Source organism: Kryptolebias marmoratus, linkage group LG18 (assembly GCF_001649575.2).
Source record: "Kryptolebias marmoratus isolate JLee-2015 linkage group LG18, ASM164957v2, whole genome shotgun sequence".
NCBI lineage: Eukaryota > Metazoa > Chordata > Actinopteri > Cyprinodontiformes > Rivulidae > Kryptolebias > Kryptolebias marmoratus.
The window spans coordinates 10188902-10214554 of NC_051447.1; the positions used below are offsets into that span (position 1 = coordinate 10188902).

Here is a 25653-nt window from a genome sequence, read left to right on the forward strand (position 1 = left end):
CATCATTCACAAGGTTGGAGCAAAACTGCTATAACTCCGTTCCCTCTCAACATAAGGCAATTTTAGTTTAAAACTGTGACACAAAAAGCAGTGGGTGATTCCTTCAAGGAATCTGTGTTTCTTTAGCTGCTAAGTTCATGTTCAGGAGCTGTACAACTGTTTCAGCAGGTAAGTTGTTTTGGTTTAAAGACATTTTATTATAGCTAAAAACAGCTGATAGAATGCTTTATGTAGAGCTAAAGCATTAGAGTTGCGGGCCAAAAACAAGACAGTCAGACTTTTACAAGCTGAATTTCTTCCCAGAGTTGAAGAAAACTGCTTTAAGAGGCTGTCATTATGTTAGATTTTTATCATTTTATATGATTACTTTAATATCTTACTTTTAAGTTTATTGATTCCATGCTCTTGATACCCTGGAGCCCTTGTATATAAGGTTTGTAACTGAGCTTTTCATAGTTTTTATGTGGTTCAGACAAAGTTGACTTTTATGCCTCTTCATCAAGAAACAGCCCCAAATATTTATTTCTTTGAGGCTGCAGTGTTTTAATCTCTGTGTTTAGTGTGAACGCAGACTTAAACTGTTCCAGACACTTCTTTTAGTGAAGGCTGTAAATCAGACATTTTGTCATTTTTGCAACATCACTTTTTGCTTCTTTTTGAGAAGTCAGCTTGATGTTTGTGTTATGCCCTCATGTCCTTTCCATCAGACCAGACACTGGCACTCAGAAATGGTTTCCTAATACTTGGATGGCCCTGAAATGTTACGTGTATAATTCCAAAGTTATAATTCCAGGTAAAGACTGTTGGGTCTGGCTTTCAGTTCTATTTTTTGTTTCCAAAATGCAGGATACCAGTGCACTGAATGAAAGTTTTTTTTTTCTTGACATTTTACTTTGAAATGTGCAGTAAAGTCACAATTCTTGCACAATTTGTAAGGCTAAAAATATTAGTTATACATGAGCTTTACATTCTCAAGTAACATGGTAAAGATGCAAAACTATCAAAAGCCATGCACAATAACTTACAAAGGCTATCAGTGCAATATGCTACTGATTTTTTTTCCTTCCAGTATGGTATACTCTATGGATTTTGACCAGCCAAAACAGCTAGCAGCTGTCAGCCTGGAGAAGCAGAGAAGAACAAAAACATTCACAGAGATACCAAATTAACCAATGTTCAGAATAGGGCCACCAGAAAGACACTTATTTGCTATCTAAAACAAACAAATGTGAAAAACTGTTATCGTGGCTCCAGTTTTCGTGCAATGTTCAATGCCCTGCACATGTGAACAAAGGTGTTTTGAAAAACATGGCATTGTTATATGCCACCAGTCTGTCAAGGACAACAGCTAAACTGATTGACTAAATCTGGCATTACCCGACCGACCAGAAGAGTTCATGGTTGTTAACCTTGTAAGCTCCTGGCTATTTTTTGAAACTGGAAAAAACATGAGCATATGTTGATGCTAATCTTGAAAAGGACAAAAAAACCCAACAACAAAACACTAAAAGGATTCTGAAGTACCATTAAGGTGTTTTTATCCTTATCACTGGCCTTGTTACAAGCTGAAAAATTCATTCATCCATCTTCTAAGCAAACACTATGCACAAACATTTACAGCATTTGACAAAAGCGCAAAAAAGCTTTACAACTGGAGCACAGATGCACGTGCTTTGTCAAAGGGTGCACACATGGAGACCCATGCAGGCATATTAGCAAACAGGATATTCTTAGACCTTTTGGCGCAGACACACAGAAGCTTCCAATAAAATCTCAGACAGCACCCAGACACCACCTTCTGTTCCTCGTGTGTTAAGTACTGCACTTTAAACCGAGGCTCATCCATGTGCCGGCCAAGTGATTCTCTCACCTCATGTCTCATGGGCTCCCATGTGCCGCCGGAGTGACCCAGGTGTGATAAAATCCGATGAGAAGACATTCTTAATGCAGAGGACATCTGCTTCTCTTTGCTAAAAATCACCAAACATCCCAGAAACAACCTAAATTTCCTGAAAATTATAGGGTACGGAATAATCTAAACTAGTTGAACTGTATTGTTTTTATAAAAATATGTCTGACTCAGCAGGATTTAACACATGCACCATTGTTAGGAGGATTGGGGACTTCTGTATCACATTGCAGACAAGTATAAGCACAGGTGTTAAAGTTTGGGCTCTACTGGATGTGCACACTGGAAAAAAAATATCATCTCATAAATATGATACATCTGCTTTTTCGTACTCACTGCTCGTCTGTTTTGAGAAGGTTAAAGAGCTCAAGTTACTTGAGTTACATAAGCACCATAGTGCAAAGCAGACACACACACACACACAAGCAAAAACACACTCAATAACAAGTGTGTGCAAATGTGATTTCATGAAACTGACACTCACAACCCAACCAATTTCTCCCAAGCTTAGTACACATAAGCTGAAGCTACCAAAGACACATAAACGCACAGAAATGCTGGCAAACCTAAAGTGTTTTATAGAGTTTGGAAGACAGATATATGTTCAGAACGTCAAGTTGGACCGTTTGTGTGCGTGTTTGTGTGATTCATGGAAAGAGGTAGACAGTAAATAGAAAGTGCTTGTCTGATGATCACCACATGGGGGCAACAGATTGAAGTACATTCATGTTGCCGAGCTGAACTCTGAGGTGCTGGGATGAAGTCCAGGACTAACAACACTGATGTTTTGTCCTGGTGTGAAGAAAGCAGAAGTCTCAGGTTTCATCAGACTGAGAGATCTCTGAACCATAACCCAAAAAATATTTATATTCAAGACATTTTTTGGGGGGGCAAAGATGTTTGCAATTATTTCCAGTTTAATTTCTCCATTAGTCCTTCCAAGTTTAGTAAAGTGTTTCTATGAAAAGAAATCAAAAGTAGAAATTTTTTTATTTTTTTGTCTTCTTTTGAATGTTATTTAATCTACTCTTACTTACATTATATGGTATGAAGAATTGTAGATGTAAAAAAATGTTAGATGTTCACTGCAGAGCCAGTCCTCTGGTTTGTGGCTTCTAGGCTGCTGTAGAAATGTGGAGGCACAACATGGCAGTAGGAGTAAAAAAATGATCTGTTGCAGCTTTTGTTAAATAGTAAATGGGTTCAGGGTGAAAAAATAATGCCATTACGCTATTAAAAAATCAACACCAAAAAGTCAACATATTGCCTTAAATGTTTAGGACTTAAATGAGTGAGTAACTACAACTAACCAAGCTTCCTTGTTGAAGCCTAATCATAACCAAACATTCCATAAAAATATTTTTAAATTAATCTAAAATTTTTTTTTACAATTATTCCACTTGGTATTCACTTATAGTGCCCTTATTTATTTCTTATGTGAAAGCACTTTTTAAGATTTAAATTTTTTATCATCAAAACGCCTTGGTTAGGTTTAGTCATTCAGGGCTCCAATAAAATAAAGTACAGTTTAAGATGCCCTCTGATTCAGTATTTATTTAGCTTAAATCAAATGTTTTTATAACCTATCATACAGCTGAAGAAGAGCGTGAGCCACCAGATGAGTGTGAATCCTTAGATGCCACACAAGATGCTTTATAGACTTGAATTTCAATCATTACATGTCACATTGGTTTACTTAAATCTTCTCATTAAAATGGGCTAAATGATTTAGGATATTTAAGTCTGTAGCATACACAGATCATAAAGGATGCTTGTGCAAACATAGATAACCACAAAACCCACCAACATGAGCAGGAGGGTGAACATAGAAGCTAGTAAATCTAAAATAACTTACTCTTTTTCTACACTATTTTTTTCTGTTTTCACTCACCTTGTCACTCTGAAATTGTTAATAGTTTGGTTTTTGTTTAGTTTATCTCCAACTTTGTTGCTTTAAAGCTATAAAATCTATAACTGAATGTGCTGCCCTGCATGTTCACTGTGTATCTGTATGATATCCTGTGGCAGCACTGGTTTCCTCCCACAAACCAAAAACACGGTGGATGGAGGACTGTATACAACTGTGCTCTCTATTTGTATATATAGAATCACATAATACACACTATAAATGTATGCAGTGCATCTTGTCCATTGGCCCCTGCGTGCTGGAAATAACTCCTGAAAACAACACTTGAGACAAATAGGTCATTAACTACCAATGGATTTTACTATCATTTAGCAAAGTTTGTGAAATGTGGACATGAAGGATTTCTTGATGACAGGTCAAAAAGTTGAGCTTCAACGTTTCTTGCAGATACAAGCCTCATCATCCTGGGTGATGGAATTTGATGAATTGACTCCACTGACCCATATTTACTCTGGCAGGAGTGCCATTTCTGTGGCATGAAAGCACATCTGTAATGTGACTTATTGTTACCGTATGGCAAGAAATTAATGCTTTTGTTCAAAGGAAGGATGTGATAGAAAGGAGGATAAAAAGGATAGCTTTGAAGTACCCATCAGGGTAAAATATGCGAAAATCCACACTTTTTTTCCCAGTTTACTTTTATTTGTAGTTATCATCTGGTCAGACCCAGTGTCTAAAATAAAACCTTTGTTATTTGGATGCCTTTTTTTTAAAGCTCTTTTAACTGAACCACAAAGTCAGAACATTTATGGAACTTGTACTGCCTATTTTCACTATTATTGCAAATATATTTAATTTTTGCAGCAATTTAGAAGAAGTATTTTAGAAGAAACCTGCTGCCCTTTCTGCCTTTGTGTTTATGGTGCAACCATACCATCCAGTCTCCTGAAGCTCCATTGATAATAATGCAAATTTAAGTTATTTCAGACATGAAAAAACTGCTGCTTTTTTCATTAGTATTTTTATTTTGTTCAGGACACCTTAGCTGGAGCCCCTGCTCCGGAGGAAAAAAGAGAAACACCTTTGTTGCTGATATATTAAGTCTGAGCAATGGTAAGTGCTTGTGCCTTTAAGCAATGAGATTTCTTTTTTTTTATACAGCATTTATATACAGCGTCTATACATAAAACATTCACACCAACATGGGTACTGTGGATGCACCCTCCAATTTTTCTTGACTGTTAAGGAAAAGAAATAAAGAGCAAGTAAATAAAAATGGAGAAACACATGAACAAAATAACAAAAGAGTCCAGAAAGCACTCAGTTCAAATTGAAAGGCAAAAAAGTCAAGAGCATGCATATATTCTTTGGGAATGGCTTTTGATTTTAGAAGTATATGGTTTATTCTGCAGTTTTTGAAGCTATTTTGCTTTGGAAAAAAAACAGACTAGGAGAGGAACAGGGGATGATTGAGATGGAGAAAAGTGTGAAAAAAATCTTTAACAACTAAAACAGCACAGAAGCACAAAAAATCCCAACATGGCAGAAGTCATCGTTGCTTTGATCTCTATTTGAATTGAGCACAATACAAATAGAAACATGAGTTCTTTCACAATATTGATGTTCCACTCTGAATGGTCTTCCTCTTGCACAGGCAAAATCTAATACATTCTAAAAAAAACCAAAAAAACAGGTTGATAACGATGATTTAAACACAGGTTATCCTTGCTGCCTGCTCAACAGGCCCGCTTCAGTTGAAAAATGCAATCTAACCCGGATCTGTACCATTTCTTTTTAACTGAGCGAAGTTTAAAATTGTTTTGGTTCATTTCTGCATTTAAGAACAAGAACATTGAAATGTATATGCTCGCTTAACTGGTTCTGTGACTGATACGTTGTTTTCAGAGCGTCACCATAGTGAGCTAGTGTTTCCTATAGGTTCTGAGTATAACTGAATCCTTGAAGCTTAATATTGTAAATGATATGTTGGGTTTTAGGTCTATGTGTAGTAGAGTGTTGAACTGTGAGTGTATATTAATATTGTTAATTTTCAGGAGGTGGCAGTGTTGGAAATGAGGGGAATCAGTGTTGTGGGGATATGGCCTAACACACAAATCTTTCATGCGCTCATCTACAAACACACTCTTCCTCGTAGAGGCACTCGGCTCTACTTCTTCCTGTAGTTTCCGAGTTGGATAGCAGAGCGGTCAAAAACGCAGCGGAAGGTGATTGGTTGAACTTCCCAGTAAGGGACGGGGTTGCTGAACAGGCTGATGCCAGAATACATGGCCTTCTTGGTGTTGAAGCCAGGAGGACAGAAGTCCTCTGTTCCCACAGCAGCAATCTTGTTGGCATGGAGGTAGACCACCTGGAGAGGGGATTTAAGTAATGATAGCATTTGGTTACTGAATGAGACGTCTTTAGCAATAATTAGGGTTTATTGAACCAAAGCAAATAAAACTGATAATGATATGTGTCAAGAAGAAAAATAATAGCTCAAGTAAAATACTTTTTTGTCAACTTTTCTACAGTTGATTCAAGATTAAGTAGTGTGAACAAATCTCAGCAGATATTCCCAGATCTACAGTATTTCCCTGAATTTGGGAAACCAAAGCATTACCAAATTCATTGTGGGATATAATCTCTCTTGGTTTTACCCCATGGCCTCCTGTTGGCGGGATATGTCAGAAATGCATTATCACCTAATGCCCAAACTACCCCAACAGGCCTCTTTAAATGTGGAAGATAAGCAGCTCTATTTCTTGGTCCTCCTGAATGGCAACACTTCCTACCCTGATCTGACTACGATGTAGCCTTTGGAAGAAACTATTTTTTTCTGGTTGTATTTTTGGTCACTACCCATAGGTTTAGAACAGTAATTTTCAAAGTCTGGGTCAAGACCACTCCATAGTGGGCACCAAGTTGGGGATCTTGAGATGATCTCCAGAAATAAAATGTATTTGAAAAAATACAGCCAATGGCATAGTTTTACCATTACTGTGTTATCAGAACTGAAAAAAAAAAAATCAGATGGTGCTTTTGGCTGTGTTGTTATTATATCTGTATTTAATTGGGCTTTAATTGGCCTGTCGGCAGTGTTTGCATACTTCAGCTGCCACCATCTTTGCTGCAAGTCTCTTGTGAGTCAAAAGCTAAAAGGTTTGGGAATCATTGCTTTAGATGGCTTAAAAGTGTTTGACTGGTAAATCAAAGCTCTTTCTTTACCACAACTGTTCAGTGTTTACAAAAATACTGCATCGCTCTAATTTATGTGTCAAGGTCTCGCTTCATTTTATCCCACATTTAAATGAGACCCCAAACAGGAGCACAAGGACACTTAAACTCCTCTGTTCAAAGCAGCAGCTCACTCCCAACCTGGAGTTGGGTTAGGACACAACTCTGGATGTTGCCAAAATCATTCCAATATGGGATAAAAATCAACTGTCTATTTAAAGTAAATGTGGCTTTTGTTATTGAAAATTTGTTTAACTTAATCAGGCAGTCGAAACTAAAACATGTATTTCAGTAATTATTTTGTTTAGTTTAGACAGGAGAGAATGTGCTTTGTGTCGACACGAGGACAACTTTCTTGTGAACAATATTTGAAATAATAACACTGTGACATTCAAACAGTAATCTAAATATATTGTTATGAAACCAGAGTGTATACCTGGATGTACTTATGATCAGGGAGGCCAGAGGGAACGCTGGTCAGAGCGTTGTTGTCGAGGTGCAGCTCTCGCAGATGTGGCATGTTAGCCAGAGAGCCATTTTCCACAGAGCTGATCTCATTGTAGCTCAGTCCAAGCCTGCAAGGAAAATCGCCACATAGATGAGTCATGCATGGAATAACAAGAAACAAACGAACACAAACTGCATGATTTACACAACTGAGAAAGTGATACTGTTTATTTCCCACAGCCAAATGTATTGTGAGTCAGTACCAAAAGATACAGGCAAGAAATGAGCATTCATGAAAAATCTACTCTATTTGTTTTCTAACTTAATTACCTAAATATGAGCACGTGGAAAATTAAACCTATTTTTAGTAAAAAAGGTGTCAAACAAACAACAAGAAATGTATACTTCTGTTTTTCCATAAAAATTTTAAAACAATAAAACTGCTTGCGTATGCTAGAAGCTCAAATCTTGTCACAGATGATAAGTGGAACAGTTTTAATTTGTTTTCAGTGAGAATTTGTTTTCAAAGCTCCTGAAAAAAGTCATCAATGCAAAAAAAAAAAAAACCTGCTACAGTCAGTGAGCTTACGTTGTGAACAAGTTATTGTTACACAGCAAAGACTGGTGCATTTGGTTAAAATAGAGAACTTAGTTGTTATTACTTGGCCAGGTTCTTCAGGCCTTTTAGGCTGTCCACTGTCACCTTGGCAATCTTGTTTCCATCCAAGTGAAGCTCAGAGAGAGAGCTGGGCAGACCTGCCAAACCACAAAAGAATGATTAACATCTAAAGGTGTTGACTTAAATGGCAACTAGCCTCAACCTAATGTGACATTATGAAACCACTTTGGGAAAGAGTTTTGTCCTTTGTCTATGAAATCGAAAGGAAGGTTTCTCTGGAGCTCTGTTTAAAAGTGATGTATTCGGGTTGATTGTATACAATAGTAATGTCCACCTTTGTGAGCACACTGACTCTTGACTTAAGTGGCTGGGGACACTTAACAATGTGAACACAAAGTAAGCCCTATGTTACTTTGAAGGACTATCTGTTTTTCCTGATTTCATTCCAGACAAGTAGTGCTATTTCCTCAAGGCTGTTTTGTCACTCTCCTGGTTTTCATAAGAACATCAAAAACAGACGTTATTAGAGCTTTGGATGTCAAACCTCATGCATCAATTGGATAGTTTTAACCAACTGTCTTCACAGTGTGTTTTGTCTCATTAACCCTAAATCTGTTGTTTCAATGTGGATAAAAATCAGATTGTTCCTTTTATCTGACAGAAGATGGCCATTGTTGGTTAAACGTTACTGCATTGCATGTCTTCTATTTTACAGTTACCTGAAGAAGTAGTCATGAGATCTTTACCTTTGGGAATTTCTGTGATGTTGGTGTCTGCAATTCGAATGTAAGAGACCTTTTTCAGGTCAGCAAAAGCATTGGCCTCGACTCCTGCGCTCTTCAGAGGGTTGGACCCAAGTTCTGGAAATACATGAGTAAAAAAGAAGAATTGAAGTTACCTAAATAAGAAAATAATTAAACAGAAGTAAAGAAAACATTCAGGTTTCCCAACTTTAAAACTGTGGAATCACAAATGTCTTACTATTGTATTTAAAGTAACAAAGGGTGAATTAAGAGACTTCTCTAGTCTTTGAGTCAAGTCTTCCTGGAAAAATAGAACAGGTCACCCCAATAAGAAATGTGCTTCTTCTTAGGTAACTAACCAAAATGGTTTAGCCAGTTGCTGTTCCATATCCAACAGGTCAGGAGGAATAACACGGCACCGACGCAGTGTAAATGAACCACCACAATTGGCCCACATACTCTGGCCCAAGTCCTTGTACTGTAACTGAACCGAGTCTTCCTGTTACCCACACGAGCCATTGTTCCATAGAGTGGGACCAAATGTGCCGATTATAATCAAAACCTATCCAAATCCAAACACCCGAAACCAAATCATAGCTTACACACTTCTGGTGAGCTGCTGCCACCAAGTTTGGCCTTGTGCTACCCTAAATAGTGGCCAGAGTTTGAATATTGGACTAATATCGCACGTCCGTTTTGAAACAATAAAATTTTTTGTCTCATACCCATGACGATCATGTGAGCCATGCCCTGGAAGGAGGCCTTTTTGATCTTGGTGATCTCATTCTCGTGGATGCGAAGCTCCTGCAGGCTCTTGGGCATGTTGGCCGGCACGTCCTTCAGCATGTTCTTTGACAGGTAGAGGCGCTGCAGCTTCGTCAGAGGGCTGAGAGCTTTGGCATGGATGATGGTGATCTTGTTGTTCACCAGGATCAGAGCCTAGAAGGAGGAATAACAGAAAAAGGGATTAAATTTGTGTAATTTTGCCTCTTAGATTGGTAGAACGGTAAACATGATTACTTAAAAAAAAAATTGTTGCAGTAAAGAAATTGGTCCAAAATACAAGTTTGGCTCAAAAACATTTAACACATCAGTATAAGAAAGAACTGTAAGTTTTGGTTTCAAATAAACTTGGATTACAATTATTTTTTCTCATTTTTATGGAGTTTGAAGTATATTTGTAACTTTTCCCTTCAATGTTTTTTTCACCTATTTCTCTTATACCTAAACGCACCATATGTTTTTAATAAAAGGCATTCAATTCTGATTACATTTTTCAACACAGCAGCTGTTGGATTCTCTGACTTATTACTTAAATCCAAGTTCAAGCCCACCGTGACTTATTCTTAAAACATTTTTTTGCTGGAAATGAGACGACATGCAGTATAAGGTATGTGGACTGTTCCCCTTAATAGGTCAGTTCCATTATATTGGAAACAGCCCTGGCTGTCAGAGAGAGGTATTTATTGCAAGGAGAAAGCTCCAGGGGTCAGGAGGTGTAAGGCTACAAGACCTTTTGGATGAATACTTTCTCTGCAGCTGGGAACTGGAGGGGTGTTGCTAGTATTCAGTGTGTCATGGGTATTATGGTTAGCTGAGAAGGAGGAGATGTTTTTATTGAAGGTGATGCAGCCAAAATGAAGTGAATTCAACTCGGATTTGTTAACTGTTTGACACTTTTTTGGCAGCTTAATTATCAAGTCAACATTCTTCTTTAATTATTTTTACCAGCTATATATATATATTTAGACAAAGGCATCTAAAGCTTAGTTTAGTTATGAAAACAAAGCCTTTTTTTGTTTGGTTTAGGGATCTTATTTCCTTGGGTATAGCTTTAAATTAAATCTTCTCACCACAATGACAGAATATTTGAAGGCACCATTTTATAGTCCACCAAGAAGAATATTCTAGCCCAGTTTTTAAAACACAAAATATGCTGCAGGGGAAAAAAGTACAAATAGGCCCACTGCTTTTATGCTTGTTTGGAAGTATTAGATAAAAGATGAAAATCTTGTTTTGCAATTCAAAAGAAGCAATGATCCAACATATACTCTATGTATATAGGGATTACGCAGTGCACAAATGAACATGAAAATATGTGTTTAAAAAAATAATTCTTATAGGTTGCATTTTGTAAATGGACCAATGTGGTTGTTTAAGCCCAACACAAACTGTGGACATGAAGCTGAATAGATGGATCTGAAATATTTCTTACGTGTAGTCCTTTCAGGTTCTTGAAGTCATTCTCCTTGATCTCAGTGATCTTGTTGTTCTGCAGGTCCAGCAGGGTGGCATCATTAGGAATATCTCCAGGAACTGTCTTCAGACCTGATGGGACATTTTAAATAAGAAACACGTGAAATGAATGTGCTGTTTGGAGGTCAGCAAGCATTAAAACCATCAAAGGAAGACATAAGGCGAGGAGGCAACAATTTTTGACTGAAACAGAAAAACAAAAAGGTATTTTATCTATAAGGGTTTTTCCATTTTTCCAGAACATCTGCAACTGAGGTAAACTGAAGACCTTTTAATATCAGGTGGTTACATCAAAGTGGCCTAAACTCTTAGGAGATGTTTTTCCTGAACTTTGGCTGTTACTTTGTCTCTCATAAATATTTAAAATAACGGAGGAAAAAGAAAAAGTACTTTAAATAGGTTTGGAGTTTTTCCGCTTTAAAAAAAACTGTGGCATTTTAGTGAGATTACATGACTATTTGATGTGCTCCGTGGCACATATGGTGGAAATTGAGCTTAAAACAAACTTCCTTAGGCAAAAAATAAGCAAGTGCATACCTGGACAGGAAAGTCACACCAAAAATGTTTTATTTGGCACACATAGAACACTGACAAAAAAATCCCAACTCTTTTTAAAGACTTTAAATGGACAGTTAAAAAAAAAAGCTGAGGAAAGCCCAAAGATAAATCTTTGTCATCACTATGTGACACAGAGTTTGAGAGAAAACGTCATATAATAAACTGTTTAACAAAGAAGAGCTCGCTTTGTGTCTCAGGTCCACCTAAGTAAGTATTTCTGAACAGATATTGGCTCAAACACTTGTGATGACTTCTCTTCAGCTCACCCAAACATTACCTCTCACTTGGTTTGTTTTCCTGTCAGCTTTTCCAGCTCGGCAGTGAATGACCCATAAGCCCACACAGCTGTTTGTGGTCAGCACCGCCACTACAGCACAGTCTACACCTCTGTACTCGCACAGTCAGTCGTTTTTCATTGTTCTTTTCAGAAAGTCAGACAATGACAGACTTCGCTGCAGACTTTGCGATTTTATAAAAACTTAAGATTAATAAATGACAACACAAGTAAGAAACATTTGTTTATATAGCAATTTACAGTAAACTACAGTATTTCAAAACAAATTTGAAGTCCTCATCTTTCACAGCATACAATCCCTGATGAAATATTTACTTGATCACATGACACAGAATTATGTGCCTTAAACACAATGTAATTACAGAAAAAAGTGGCAAGTATAAATTATTTCACTTAGCTTTTTACTTTTTAGGTACAGTATTTCAAAAGCACGAATGCATTAGACTAGACTGAGTTCATTTTTTGTGGTTTTAAGGCACAACTTCATTTCTTTTTTTTACTGTTTTTTATTGCGAATGGGCAGGACAAGTTCATTTGTTCCAAACTGTTAAAAATCCTGAAGGACCTGAGCAAGTTTGCGTCTTTATTTAGTAGCTGTACTTTGCACAGATACTCATTAATATCAGTCATATAGCTTCATTTGCCCTAATGATCATATCAGTTCATATCAGTTTTAACCTATCAGTCTAGACATTCAGTTCGAACAAACACCATCAAAAAAGAACATATTAAACCCTGTGATATAACTAATGGTGCATGTGAACATTTAATTTCTCTACAAAGAACAAAGAGCTGTGCAGCCTATTAAACAGCAAAGGTTTTTACCATTTAACTGAATTAGCTTGATAATCACAGTGTTTGCACATCTCGGTTTTCCTTTTTGAATAGTTTTTGCTGTCATCATGCCAGCTGCAAACTTACTACAAAAACAAATCCACACTTTCCTAAATGTGTGCCTTTTGAATGGAGAGCAGAGTCTTTCGTCTTGCCCGGGCCTGTGTGTGTTTAAACACAGATGTTTATTCCGGCGCGTCTCTGAGCCTCTGAGTGTGTGTTTGCGTGTATGCCAGCTGGTCTGGGAAGCAGATGGTCCCGCTGTGCTTGCGCAGCACTGGAGAATCGAGGTGTTGGGGCGTCGTCTTTGGCGAAACACTATCTGACCCGAGCGGATGAATGATGTAATGAAGCTGATCTTTCATTCACCATCATTTCTGTTTCTCTGACCGCCTGGCTGTGAGTTGATGATTGGATCCACCTGCTCATCTGATTGTATAAATAGTCTGCTCAAAGTTCATGCTCTAATTGCTCCTCTGAATCCCAAACATCTCTCGTTTGCTTATGTCTGTCTACTCCTCTTTATTTTATCATCGCAGAATCTCCTTTAGGTGTTCCTCCCCTGTTAATCTTCCCCGTAGAACACGCCTCTCCCTTTCCAAACAAATCTTAAGCCAAAAAACTATCAACTGCACTTTTATTTATCAAGAGGAAGAATAACTAAAGTGAAGGATTTTTCTGTAATGGTGTTTGTTGAGATGAGTCAAACTGCGGCTTATGCTGTACATCAGATTACACAAACATAGCAGGAAAGCTCCAAACTGCTAAGATGACAGCTGAATAAATTGTTTTGACTCTGCTGAATTACAAAAGTAGTCCTTAGTTATCCGTAAAATCAGTAAGCTCAACATCGAGAAACCAGCCTTGGATGTTTTTTTTGAGGCTCTGGGGTTTGTTCAGGACTTTCCAAAGTCAAGGCTAACCTCTAATCTTCACCAGTGTTCAAGAAAACAAATGAAAGAGCCGATAAAGCAGTTGTTACAGGAAGTGAAGTAAGACACAGCATCTGTGAGTGATCAACATATCAACACTGGCTTCACGCCCTCTGGAGGACTTTGAGTCATGTGGAACACAATACACCCTTTAAATGACCCAGAAGGTTTGGGTGCAGGAGGGGAGGAAGTTAACAATTCATTCTGCTCCTATAAACAGTAATGTAACTTAGCTCAGAAAAAGTTCAGTAAAACTACTGAAAGGGCCGAATCCCAGTATCTGATCCTATAAACAGTCCTAAAATCAAATGCAACATAAAAAAAATAGCAGATTTTTTTTTTAATTTGTTTTTTTTGCTCTGTTTGCTGGGTTGTTTTTACCCATCCTGATTCCATTTCCTCAAACCACAAATGTGTGCAAATTCAACTTTTTGGAAAATGTTGTAACAAAAGTTTCCCTTTAGTGATTCAGAAACCAAATCCTCCAACATGCTTTCTGAAGAAGGGACAAAGAGGCCCGAGGAGGAGGTGGTGGAAGCTGACTTCACAGAAACATGTAAACTAAGTCCAACTGTTGGAGCAAAGTGGGGATGAAACATAAGGTGTGAAAATAACATGTTTGCAGATTCTGACAGAAACTGCCAAATTAAAGTCCAATAGGAGACACACATTTTCAGATGACTTGGAAACTTGTTAAGACTTGTAAAATTCTCCTTTTGGATGCGAGCGAAGATGCCAGCAGAGTGTCACAAATTTAAATTTTGGATATGGATTCCTGAGCAGAACTGTCATTTTCTGGCTTTATTTGTTAACAGTTTAAAACTCCTGTTGTCATTTTCGGTTCTTGTTTGGCTAGGTGTAGGCCCCAAAAGTGCTTGATTTGGAGAAAACAAATGCATGATGGTAGAATTCTGGTATGGTCTTCTCTAATCTCAGAGCATGGTTGATTTGCTCACCATTACTTGCTGCAGGACTTTTAAGAAGTTTGCCTCAGTTCATTGAAACCACATAAAATTATACCACATTATGTACCTCCACCTCACACTATTGTGTTAAGATGTTGCTCTAATTTTACATATTCATACTTAGTGAAAATGTATATTTCTTAATTTATCTTGCTGAATAGAAAAGTTATCTTGTTTTCTATTCTGTTTTAAATTGATTCTTATTTTTTAACAGGTCACCAGGCATGAGTAGTTTAAAGACATTAAATTTGGGCTTTTTGTTGAGATAGATATGTTAACAAAAAGCCAAAGCAGTACTCATTTGTAAACCAGTGCCTTGATTAAAGGAATACATTCAAATAAAAAAAGAAAGGTTTTTCAAATTTATGTCACCTGGAAATGTATCTTACCAAGATCAGAGCACTGGATCACTCGCAGGTGGCACTGGCATCTGAATGGGCACTTTTGTTCTTCAGTGACCTCAGGGGGTCCAGGTTCTATAGTCTGTGTGATCACACCTGACCCTGGTTCATCTTCCATCATGAAGTCTAGGAAGCCAGTTTGATGGAAGGGCAGAGCCCAGCAGGCCGTGACCAGGACCAACGTGAGACAGGCAGTCCTCATGGTGCCACTAGCAGAAAGCCTGCAATAAACAGGTATTTATATAACTTTTATCATTTTATTGCTTCATTACATCAAAGACAGACAGAAATATGTAGTTTGAACAAAAAAAACCCAAGAGAAATCCAGAAGCTAAAAACAAAGGTGAGAAGAGCAAGCCAAGGGAATGCACAGTTAAACACTTTGGTGAAACATTTTATTGAGGTTGGTCAAATACTCTGGTCTGTTTGTGGGAGAAGGTGAAAAGTCATAGAGCATGGACCACTGCGCTGCCAGATAAAAACATTTTGCAATTCTGCTTTTCCCAGAAAGGACAGCTTGGGAGGGGGGAGTTTGGACTGCTAAAGAAAAGATAAAAAAAAAAAAAAACATGCCTGTTCAAAACCTGGCAATACGTCACTTACAAAAATGTGCTTTCTGCTCTGTTACATGGAACAGTTTTTAGTGATCCTTTTTAGCAGCAGCCATGTTCCACATATTCCACAAATGTAACAAATACATTTTATACAGTACAGCTAAAATGATTTTATTTTTAGTTTATCTGCATTGGTACTAAGACTCGTGATTAAATAGAACAGTTTTGAAGTACTCGTGTGTTCCTCGAGTCTTTGGCTTCATGCTATTTAAGTTCTGTTTCAGTGAAGATTGTCATGGTGGTAAAGTTTTTATCTTCTCAGTCTGCTTTTGGTTTTTTTGGCATTATGTAATTTAAAGGTGCTTTTCTTGCTCTTTTCTTGTTCTCCTCAGTTGTATTTTCTTCCACCTCCACACACCTGTTCCTGTTAGTTGCCTCTTATCAGCACCTCTGTTCTCACTCACTAATCACCCATCCCATAATATATAAGCTTGTCTTTGTTAGATCCCTGGGCTATGTTCTATATTTGCAGCATTAGAGGTTATTTTGACCCTGATGCAGCTTCTTGCTTGTTGTTTGGATCTAATAATGTCAAAAAGTAACAACAGAAATGTGCCTGACCCTGACACAGATAAACAGGACTCTTACTTATAATGGAGCATTCCTACATTTCTTTTTTTTGTACTTTTATTTATAAATAGAAACCAGTTACCCATTCCACCTTTAACTATAGTTTAGCTATATACACTTTAGTCTTGATGAGACAGATTCTTAACATTTTAAAGATTTGTGCAATGTGTTGAGCTGACTTACACAACTTTATATGCTTGATTTTTAGTAGTTTTCTATATTTATTGCCTGTTGCCACCTACAGCAAGCAAAAATGTAACTTAGTGTGTGTGCATGTGTTTAACACATTTTCTCATGAACCACTGGATAGATTTTAATGACACCCTTAGAAAAAAAACATTGGATGTATCTCTACAACATGTTTAACCTTTGGGGTCAACCCAGTTCAAGATGGTTGCCACAACTAATCAACCTTAGAAAACACGGTTATAACAAAATGGCTATGACTCAATTTTACAGATATTGAGCTACAACTTTGTGTGGTAGTAGCTGAGAATCATCCCTGTCACATACTCTGAACTTTAACAAAGCAAGTGAGAATTAAAAAAAAATCTTCAGCATGAAAGGCTGTGAGTGATATGCATTTCTTTAAGGAGTGGTAGACTATTTAGCTTTGTAGTACTTTCATTGGTTTCTGTTTTTATCCATTTTAGCTTTTTGTTGGTGCAAATCTTTCATGTGTTTTGGTAATCCAACTAGTTTTCAAAATCAGTAACGGTGATTTTCATAACATGGAGCAAAGAAACCTTTTAATATTTCAGTGTGTTGTCACAGGTCACAAACTAAGCTCATTTTAACACTTTTCATTGGATAATCATCCATAAAACCACAGACAAAATGTGAAGGTGACCAGCAGAGTTGATTTATGAAACAAAAAAAAGGAAAATGGTAAAATAGGGGGAAAAAAGGGTTTTTGCTGAACAGTGACTGTAGGGTTTATTAATTTGAATTTTAAATACGAGTAGTTTTATGAAGGTTAGGGTGTCATTTTTACACTCATATAATGTCAGTCAACTGCCACATAATATAAAGAATTTAAACTATTTTTCCTTTTATTTTAATACATGACCAGAAAACTTATTTACTTGAGAATTATTACAATGCACAGACCTATATTTATTTTTTTTCCCTTTTCCCTAGTTTAATGTGTGGTTTTGAAATTTGCCTTTATCCCTCCCATGGCCTTTGTGTCAGATTGACCCAAAGTTACAAGGGCTTCTCTAACTTTGTTTGTCTCTCTCTTTTAAGGGCTTCAGGAAGTTAAAACCAAGAACGAAATGACCGTTTGCTGCATCTATGTTAGTTTTTATAGGAATACAGAGGAAATGTGTTTCAGACAATTTTATGGTTGCAACCAAACATGATAATTTAAAGCATTTTGATATTAATGTGAGTCAAAACACAAGAAAGAAACACCTACTGGTAATGTGCACTTAGCATCTACACTCTACATACACACAGTCTCTTAAACTCAAGCACACTGCACACATCTACACAAACTTCCTGACCTTTTAGCAACACACACTCCTTTACAGTACTTTTTTTCTCACACACACACAAGCCAGCAATATGTTGGTTGTTCCTTCCAAAGCGGTGCCACAATAATTGAAGGGATGGTTTGATCCGCAGCTGCAGTGGACCTTGACCCAAACATCATGAGCAGGATGAGGAAAATGTCCCAAAACCATCAGCTGGCCGGCCCTGAAAGCAAACTCTCTACAGATTTATATGGTGTGTAAAGATGATGCTTATATGCTGTCTTTGAATTTTTTTGTCATTTGAATGTGCGCTGCTCTGTTCTAAAGTGTTAATTAAAAAGGTCATACTTTTATGTGCATGTATGCAGTAGAGTCGCTCTACCGCATTATATCTATAGCCATCTCATATGAAGAAATAGTTCAGTAAATACAGGAGAAGTGTGGGTTAAACTCTTTACATAGTTCACAGAGTGTGTGAGAAAGAAAGTGGGGAGAAAATGATGTGCTGACATGGTGTAAATCCAGTTTAGGGTTACCTCAGGTCAAGAATAGAGATCACAGCTCAATGACTCTCGGCGCAGGCAGTAATTACAGTCTGTGTCCACAAAACAGACAGAGCTTCATCACGCTGTACGGTTTTGTTTCAGTTGCTACGGCGCTTTCATACTGTACGTCTGAGCACTTCCATTCTTAAAGGAGCTGTGTTGGAATCAGGTTTTGTTTCAGTGTTTAATGTCAAGATGCACTTTTCCCAAGTGCTTAAAAACCTGACAAATGCACTGCATGAAAAAAACAAAACAGTTTCAGTCTGGAAGTACACCAGATCCAGAGGACTGTCTGTTCCAGTGTTCGACAGCTTGACTCAGCTTGGCTATGTTTGGTTCTCTTATCTAAGCCAAGCTGATAGTTCAAGCCAACCAAAATCTTGTTTGCAGTTTTTGTTATAGATGTAAGGCATCCACAGGTCAAATAGTGCTTGTTTTTGCTTTTGAGTGACTTGTCTTTTTAAAAACAGCTATTTTGTTCATCTTGGGTACCGGATTGGAACCAAAACACTTAACAGCAACACTGTAGCACCAAAATATGAAAACATTTTTCTCTATCAGTGAATGCCAGATTGGTTGAGCTGGCCGTGATGTTGTAAATTCCTCACATCTGACTTATGAAGCGTCCAACCTTCTCTTTCGCCCACACAGCCAGGGTGACAGAAACAGAAAATAAAACAGACTGCTGATTACTGAACCTTATCTTTCTGCTGTAACCTCTGGCCATGAATACATAAATAAATATCCACTGGTGAAGCTCTTCAGATATTTTTTGCATGAGTTCTGGAATCAATCTGTCAGATTTATTTATTATTTTTTTTTAAATCAACTTTTTTTTGTAGTTTTTCATGGAAGTTAGACAGGCAAGCTGCATTTTCTTGCCAAAATAAAAGTTAGAATGTTTTGTTACTCAAAAAAAAAATAAAAATAAAATCAGGAATAGGAAATTTACTTGGAAATTGAATGGCATTTTGTGAGTGGAGCTTCAAAATAAGGATTAAGTGGTGCTCATGGTTAGATTTAAAGGGTGTTTTGATATAAAGTTGGAAAAACTGAAAATTTATACAAGTTATAGTACATGTGTAATAAAATAAAGGTGGTCACTGATGGTGTTCCTGCCTCTTTAGATTCCCAGCACATATTGAAAATCGTTTAAATCCATGCCTTTAGGGGCTTTCTCAGCTGGGATGAAGGTTTGAAGACAACCTGCTGTGTTCCCGGCATCAGGTCCTTCATTACCAGTCAGCTCAGATTCTTCCGCTAAACTAGCAAAATGGCCAATCCCCCCCCACCACACACACACACACCTCCCCTTTCACCTCCTCCATCAACACTTCCAAACCCGGTACATTCAACACTCACTCATCAAACATGCTTGTGTGCTCGGCTCAGAGAACTGTCAAAACAACATGCTGGAACATGACTGGACCAAGCAAACCTTAGGTTTCATTAGTATAAGCATTTAAGGGGATGCAATGCTTTATAAAAAAATACAACTTTTTTTTTAACTATGTATGAAATGGACAAGAAAGGTTTTTGTAAAACTGCTTACATTGTACTCTCATCATCTATAAATATTTTTCTTTTAACATGTTTCTGTTATTGTTATCAGTACTACACATGATTTAATTTCCTATGTAGTTTTTTTTAAGTGGAACAGGCTTTATTTATAAGAACTGGACTGACAAAAACCAGTAAGACAGTATTTATTCTCTCCTTTGCAATGCATTTAGTGGATCAATCAATTTTGTTTTAAAATATTGGATTTTATAGAAAAGTGGATTTGGTGGCCCACTTTAATGCAGTGAAAATGTAAAACAATTGTTAAAAGGGTGAACAGTGGGAAGTTGTGTCAACGTTACAAAAACATTAATATTTTTTCATTATTTCATTGCCAACATTTTCCAATAAGAAAATTTAAAAACATAAGAAAATCACTTGCTGGGATTTATAATTCAGTCTATGGCTGACCAAGAGAAAAGAGGTGGAGGATGACATTTCCTGTTGCAGTGACATCCCTTTCAGTTCCCGTCTCCCCCTTTTTGTTTCCTATCCCTCATTCGTCCCCGCACACTCCCCCAAATCTGTCCCGGGCCTTACTAATGATTCCCAGACAGGAAGCAGAGCTTGCATAAGGGAGGAGTGTAATTTTCCTTTCTTTGCTCATCACATTTTTCCTTCCTTGCTGCCTTTCATTGAAATGTCCAAGCTCAGAAACTCAATAAAATACCTGCATAAAGACCAACCAAACTACTGAAGTGTGAATAACAGACTTAATTTGAACAATTCAAACCACGAAGGAGAAATCAGAAAGCACACATTGACTACAAGACTCCACCTTTGTCAGCTACCTTCCCCCTTTCCTGTAACTCCCTTCAGGCCTGCGTCTGCCTCTGCAGAGCGTCTGCCGACAATTAATCACTGAAAGGTATTTACAAGGCCACAGGACATTTAAAACACGTGTGGCCTTTTCAACCCATCAGCAAAGGAACGGAAGCTTCTTTCCTATCTGCTTGCCTAAAAACTTAATTAATAACAAATGACAAAAAAAGCCTATCCAAGATGTCAGAGGTCATCAGTTTCAAAAATGTTATAATATGCAAAGACACAGCCAGCTAACCCTTTCATTACCAAATAATTCTTGGTCTTCAGAGTCTGGCTTGGTTGTTTTTTTACTCTAAAAACAGGAATTTGACTAACACAGTTCATGTAAATTCTTTCTACAGCCAACAAATGAGAAACATATTCACACCAGAATTAAAAGATCATTTAGGGGCTTTATAACCTCCCTTATAGCATCATACAATGAGAGCGTCAGTGAGTGGTTAAACCACTATTTAGCTGTTCCACAAGAGGAGCTGTCGGTCAGCCTCAGTCCCATTATCAGTCAGATGTGGACCCAATTCCCAACTCCCCTGCTCCATCTCCTCCTTCCATTCTGTGCTCCATGCTGCTCTAAAGCTTATGGTATTTCCTTTTTCCTTTTGAGCTTTAACACTTTGGCTAAAAAGGCTATTGAACTTTCTGATTGCACGGAGCAATACAGTATGAGAAAAAACTTCATGGCCGATGTCCAATTTGATCCCTTTGGTCTTTTGCTCCTTTTTGACTCTGAGAGTTGAAGCCCAGATAAAGAAAAATACAAACCCTGAGTCTCCTCACGCCTTCAGTGTGCTCATGTCTGGATCAAGCATTCAGAAGTGTAAACACTTTTATTGCTCTGAGTTTATTTTGAGCACAATGTATGTGCCTTTCTTAGCCTCTGTTCTATTCAAAGAGCTTTTAAACTCTGTTTGGTTGCCCTCAGTTTTTCCCTCGTTCAGTTTTACTTCAGCCACTGTAGCTGAGCCACGTTAAGATTTTTCCCTGTTTGCAAAAAGGATGTAATGAGTTACCTCAGAGTTGTGTAGTGGGTTGCTGGGAAGCCTTCAGACCTCTCTTTGATAGAGGAAGCTGCACCATTACGGGATAAATGGCTGTGTGTGTTGCCAGGTAAAACCCTCATTCATCTCCTGTTCAAAGACACTTAAAACTTGCCCTTAGCAATTTGGGTCTGCTTCTGTGAAAACTCAGCAGCAAAATGCCCCCCATTGGACAAAAGAAGTTCATAATGATTTATAAGGTCATAATAATAAAATAAAAAAGTGCTGAAATTGACAGTGTAAGAAGTACCACAAACAACTTTTCCATTTATAGTCCTAACCATCTGTAATGAGGAATTAACACAATGATACGCTTAAAAATTCTGCTCAGAGAATGGAAAAACTACTAAAGAACATTTAGTCAAACCCTTTGAACATTTGTTAAACTGAGTTGGAAGAATGCACATACTGATTCCATCTAAACAAATGACTTCAACCATTTCCACAAAATCAAACAAATAAGTTCAAGCTGAAGCTGCAAACCAAAAACTGCTGAAAGCATCATCTGGACCTCCTCTGTGGATAGTTTGGAAACTTTTGAAAGGCCAAAAGAATAAACTTCCTGGCAAAGAAGAGGAGTACCAGCCTGAGCAGCACTACCACACCCCCTTTCTGAGCCACTGTTCTGTTACTGTGCTGCATGCAGATTGGACTGATTAAAGTCTCTCATCACAAAATCAAGAGTGCGGTGAGAACAAGACTTGGCAATGTATCTGGAACATTACAACACAAGCAGTATAATTCATAAAAAAGGAGAAAGAAGCATGTTTTAAATCAGCTCGAACACAGAACTGTGCACACGTGGAACTAAATGTTTCTTTTTCATCTTCAAACACTTGTGGAAGAAAAAAAATCACTCTATAAAAGTCTTTTATCTCAAATATATCTTTAAAGAGATGTTTAAAGCCAATTCAAATTTTCATCAAATAAACGAGTGACATACCTGTTCTCAGTAGGAGCCAGACAGAGAGAATAGAAGCTGGTGAGATGAGCTTGACTTCCAAAATCCAGTCAAGTTGGGGGATGAGATTGTAAAGTGTCTGACAGGGCCTATGGGGTTGTTGAAATCGGAGCGCAAGCAGCCAAAACCAAGCAGGTGTGCTCTCTCACAACAAGGGGAGGAGAGAAAAATGCACGAAGAAGGGGAGCAACAGGACACAGAGGGGAGAGACAGAAGGGGGGTGGGGTCCAACCACCAAGCTCCTCTCTCTGGACTGAGACAATTGGTGGAGAACTTCCCTCGTTCTGGCTGCCTGCGCCAAAAACAGCTGGAAGTGGAGGAAAGAGAAGAGGGGGAAAAAAGGGGGGAGTGTGAGAGGGAAAAGGAGACGGGGAGAGTGAGAATAGAGAAAATGGGAGAAAAAAAGGAGGAGAAGATGAAAAAGGGGCAGAGAGCTGGAGTTTAAGGCAATAGGCAGTGTTTTGGCCAGCAGCCACGCTTACTGTGACATCTGGTAATAATAGGTCTTGTGAAGCTTTGCACACAGAACTGCAAAGAAAACCTCCTTTCTTCCCCTTTCTGGCAGTGTCATCCATTCACATTCAGCCTTGATTCTGACTGATTGCAAAAAAAACAAAAAACAAAGACACATCCACAAAATTCATACAACCCTAATCCAAAAAAAGTTAGAATGTTGTGTAAATTGTAAATAAAAACAGAATGCAATGATTTGCAAATCTCATAAACCTATATTTCTTTCTTTATTGAACACAGTAAACATATCAAATGTTTAAACTAAGAAATTGTGCCATTTTTGATAAAGAAAAAGGGGTAAAAAATGAGATAATTTAAATTTTGGACAGTGTCCCACTGTGAAACATCCCCTGTTCTTTTAACAACAGTCTGTAAACATTGTAAATGTTGTTCCAACACTGTAAATGGTGGAATGTTGTCCCATTCTTGTCTCTTGCAGGATTCTAGCTGTTCAACAGTCCTAGGTCGGCTTTGCTGGATTTTCTGTTTCATGATAAGTGAAATGTTTTCAGCTGGTGAGAAGTCTAGTCTGCAGGCAGGTCAGTTCAGCATCTGGACTCTTCCACTAAGAAGTCATGCTGTTGTGATGGCTGCAGTATGTGGTTTAGTGTTATCTTGCTAAACTATGCAAGGCCTTCCATGAAAAAAAAAAAAGTCATCTCGATGGGAGTATATGTTGTTCTAAAACCTGTATATACTTTCCTGCATTGTTGGTGCCTTTCCAGATGTATAAGCTACCCTTTGCCATTGGCACTAATGTACCTTCATACCATCAGAGAGGCAGGCATTTGAACTGTGCGCTGACAAGCTGGATGGTCCCTCTTCCTTTTAGTACGGAGAACGTGGCGCACATAGTTTCCACAAAGAATTTCAAATTTTGATTCATCTGACCACAGAACAGTTTTGCTCTTTGCCTCAGTCCATTTTAAATAAGCTTTGGCCCAAAGAAGATGACAACGTTTCTGGGTGGTGTTTACATATGGCTTCTTCTTTGCATGATAGAGCACTAACCAGCAGTTGTGGATGCCGCAGTGAACTATATTCACAGAAACGGATTTGTGGACGTGTTCCTGAGTCCAAAAAGAGTTCTCCAGATTCTTGAAATATTTTGATGATTTCATAAACTATGGGTTGTGGGATACTCAAAATCTTCCCAATTTTCCATTGAGAAACATTATTTTGAAATTGTTCCTCTATTTTAGATGCAATTTGTTGTAGACTGATGATCCTATGCCTATCTTTACTTTTAAGTGATTCAGCTGCTCTAAAATGCTCTTTTCATACCCAGTCCTCTTACTAGCCTGTTGCCAATTAACCTAATTAGTTGAAAAATGATCCTCCTGCTGTTTCCTATTTATACCACTTGTTTTTACAAACTTTTGTTGCAAACTTTTTTTTCATTAAAAATTATACAATTTCTTAGTTTTGTTTACTATAATATTTGTAAACACAATTTATTTGATATGTTTACTATGGTTCATTGTGATTAAAATATGGGTTTATGATATTTGAAACAATATTGCATTCTATTTCTATTCACAATTTACATAATGTCCAAACTTTTTTGGAATTAAGGTCGTATTTAGATTTTTGGATCAATAATGCACATGCATGCATTTTTAATTAATATTTCTGCTTCTTTTCTGATACCAGACACAACATTTAATCTCTGGTGAACCCAACTATACTAACCATTTTAACTGGAAATCATGAGTGCAGCAAAGTTTAAAAACAAAATAAAAACAAACAAACAAACAAAAAAATGGAGCCTTGCTATATACAGTTCTTTTGGCAAATGTCTCAGCCTGTGACTGTTTCTTTTTTAGGTATTAAAGATGGAAATAATGTAACATGAATATAGTCTCAAAACTGTAATTCCTATTCTTGCATGAATCCAGACTTAAATATGCTTTGATGCCTCCAATAACACCTCCTAAATGGCACCATATTTGAGCATTTTCAAACAAAGAACAAGTTTTGGCTGCTGAAGTTTTTGCATCATTTCACTTTGATCAAAATAATGCCTCAACACTTCTACTCAAGGGACACTTAGTGGGAAACAATTTTCAAGCTTGTAATGTTTTGTACATTTTGTAATGCTTTGGGTTTTGTTGGATGTTTGGTTTTATGTGAACTTGTTCTGCTTTTCATGATTTTATATTATAGATTTTTATGCCCTTGTTTATTGGTATCAGTGCTCATTTCAGTCAGATGGTTTTTCTTTTCCGCTTCCCTCACACCTGGTCTCACTAATTATTTACCACACCTGTTTCTTGTTAAGCCTCAGCTCCCTCTGTGTATATAGGAGCAGGGATTTAATGAACTCATCTTTTGTTAGTTGTGCTTCTCTTGTATTCATGTTTTTTTTTGGGGGGGTTAGGGTTTTTGGCTGCTTGTCTTTAATTTATAAGTTGAATTAGTCCCATGATCAGAAGATAATTGTTGAATAAATTTTAGCCCAAAGACTCACAACAGCTACTTTCTCCCTCT

At 37.5% G+C, this 25653-nt stretch overlaps 1 protein-coding gene across 1 annotated transcript; it reads right to left on the reverse strand.

The window, feature by feature from the left end:
- Positions 1-4778: 4778 nt before the first annotated feature.
- dcn (decorin) lies at positions 4779-22953 on the reverse strand. The gene is made up of 8 exons (XM_017411689.3): positions 22633-22953; positions 15049-15281; positions 11035-11147; positions 9545-9758; positions 8823-8936; positions 8120-8213; positions 7447-7585; positions 4779-6144 (listed from the first exon to the last, which is right to left on the reverse strand). Exons 2-8 carry the CDS (start codon positions 15260-15262, stop codon positions 5944-5946), a joined length of 1089 nt encoding a protein of 362 aa, XP_017267178.1. The 5' UTR covers positions 15263-15281; positions 22633-22953; the 3' UTR covers positions 4779-5943.
- Between the last annotated feature and the right edge of the window lie 2700 nt (positions 22954-25653).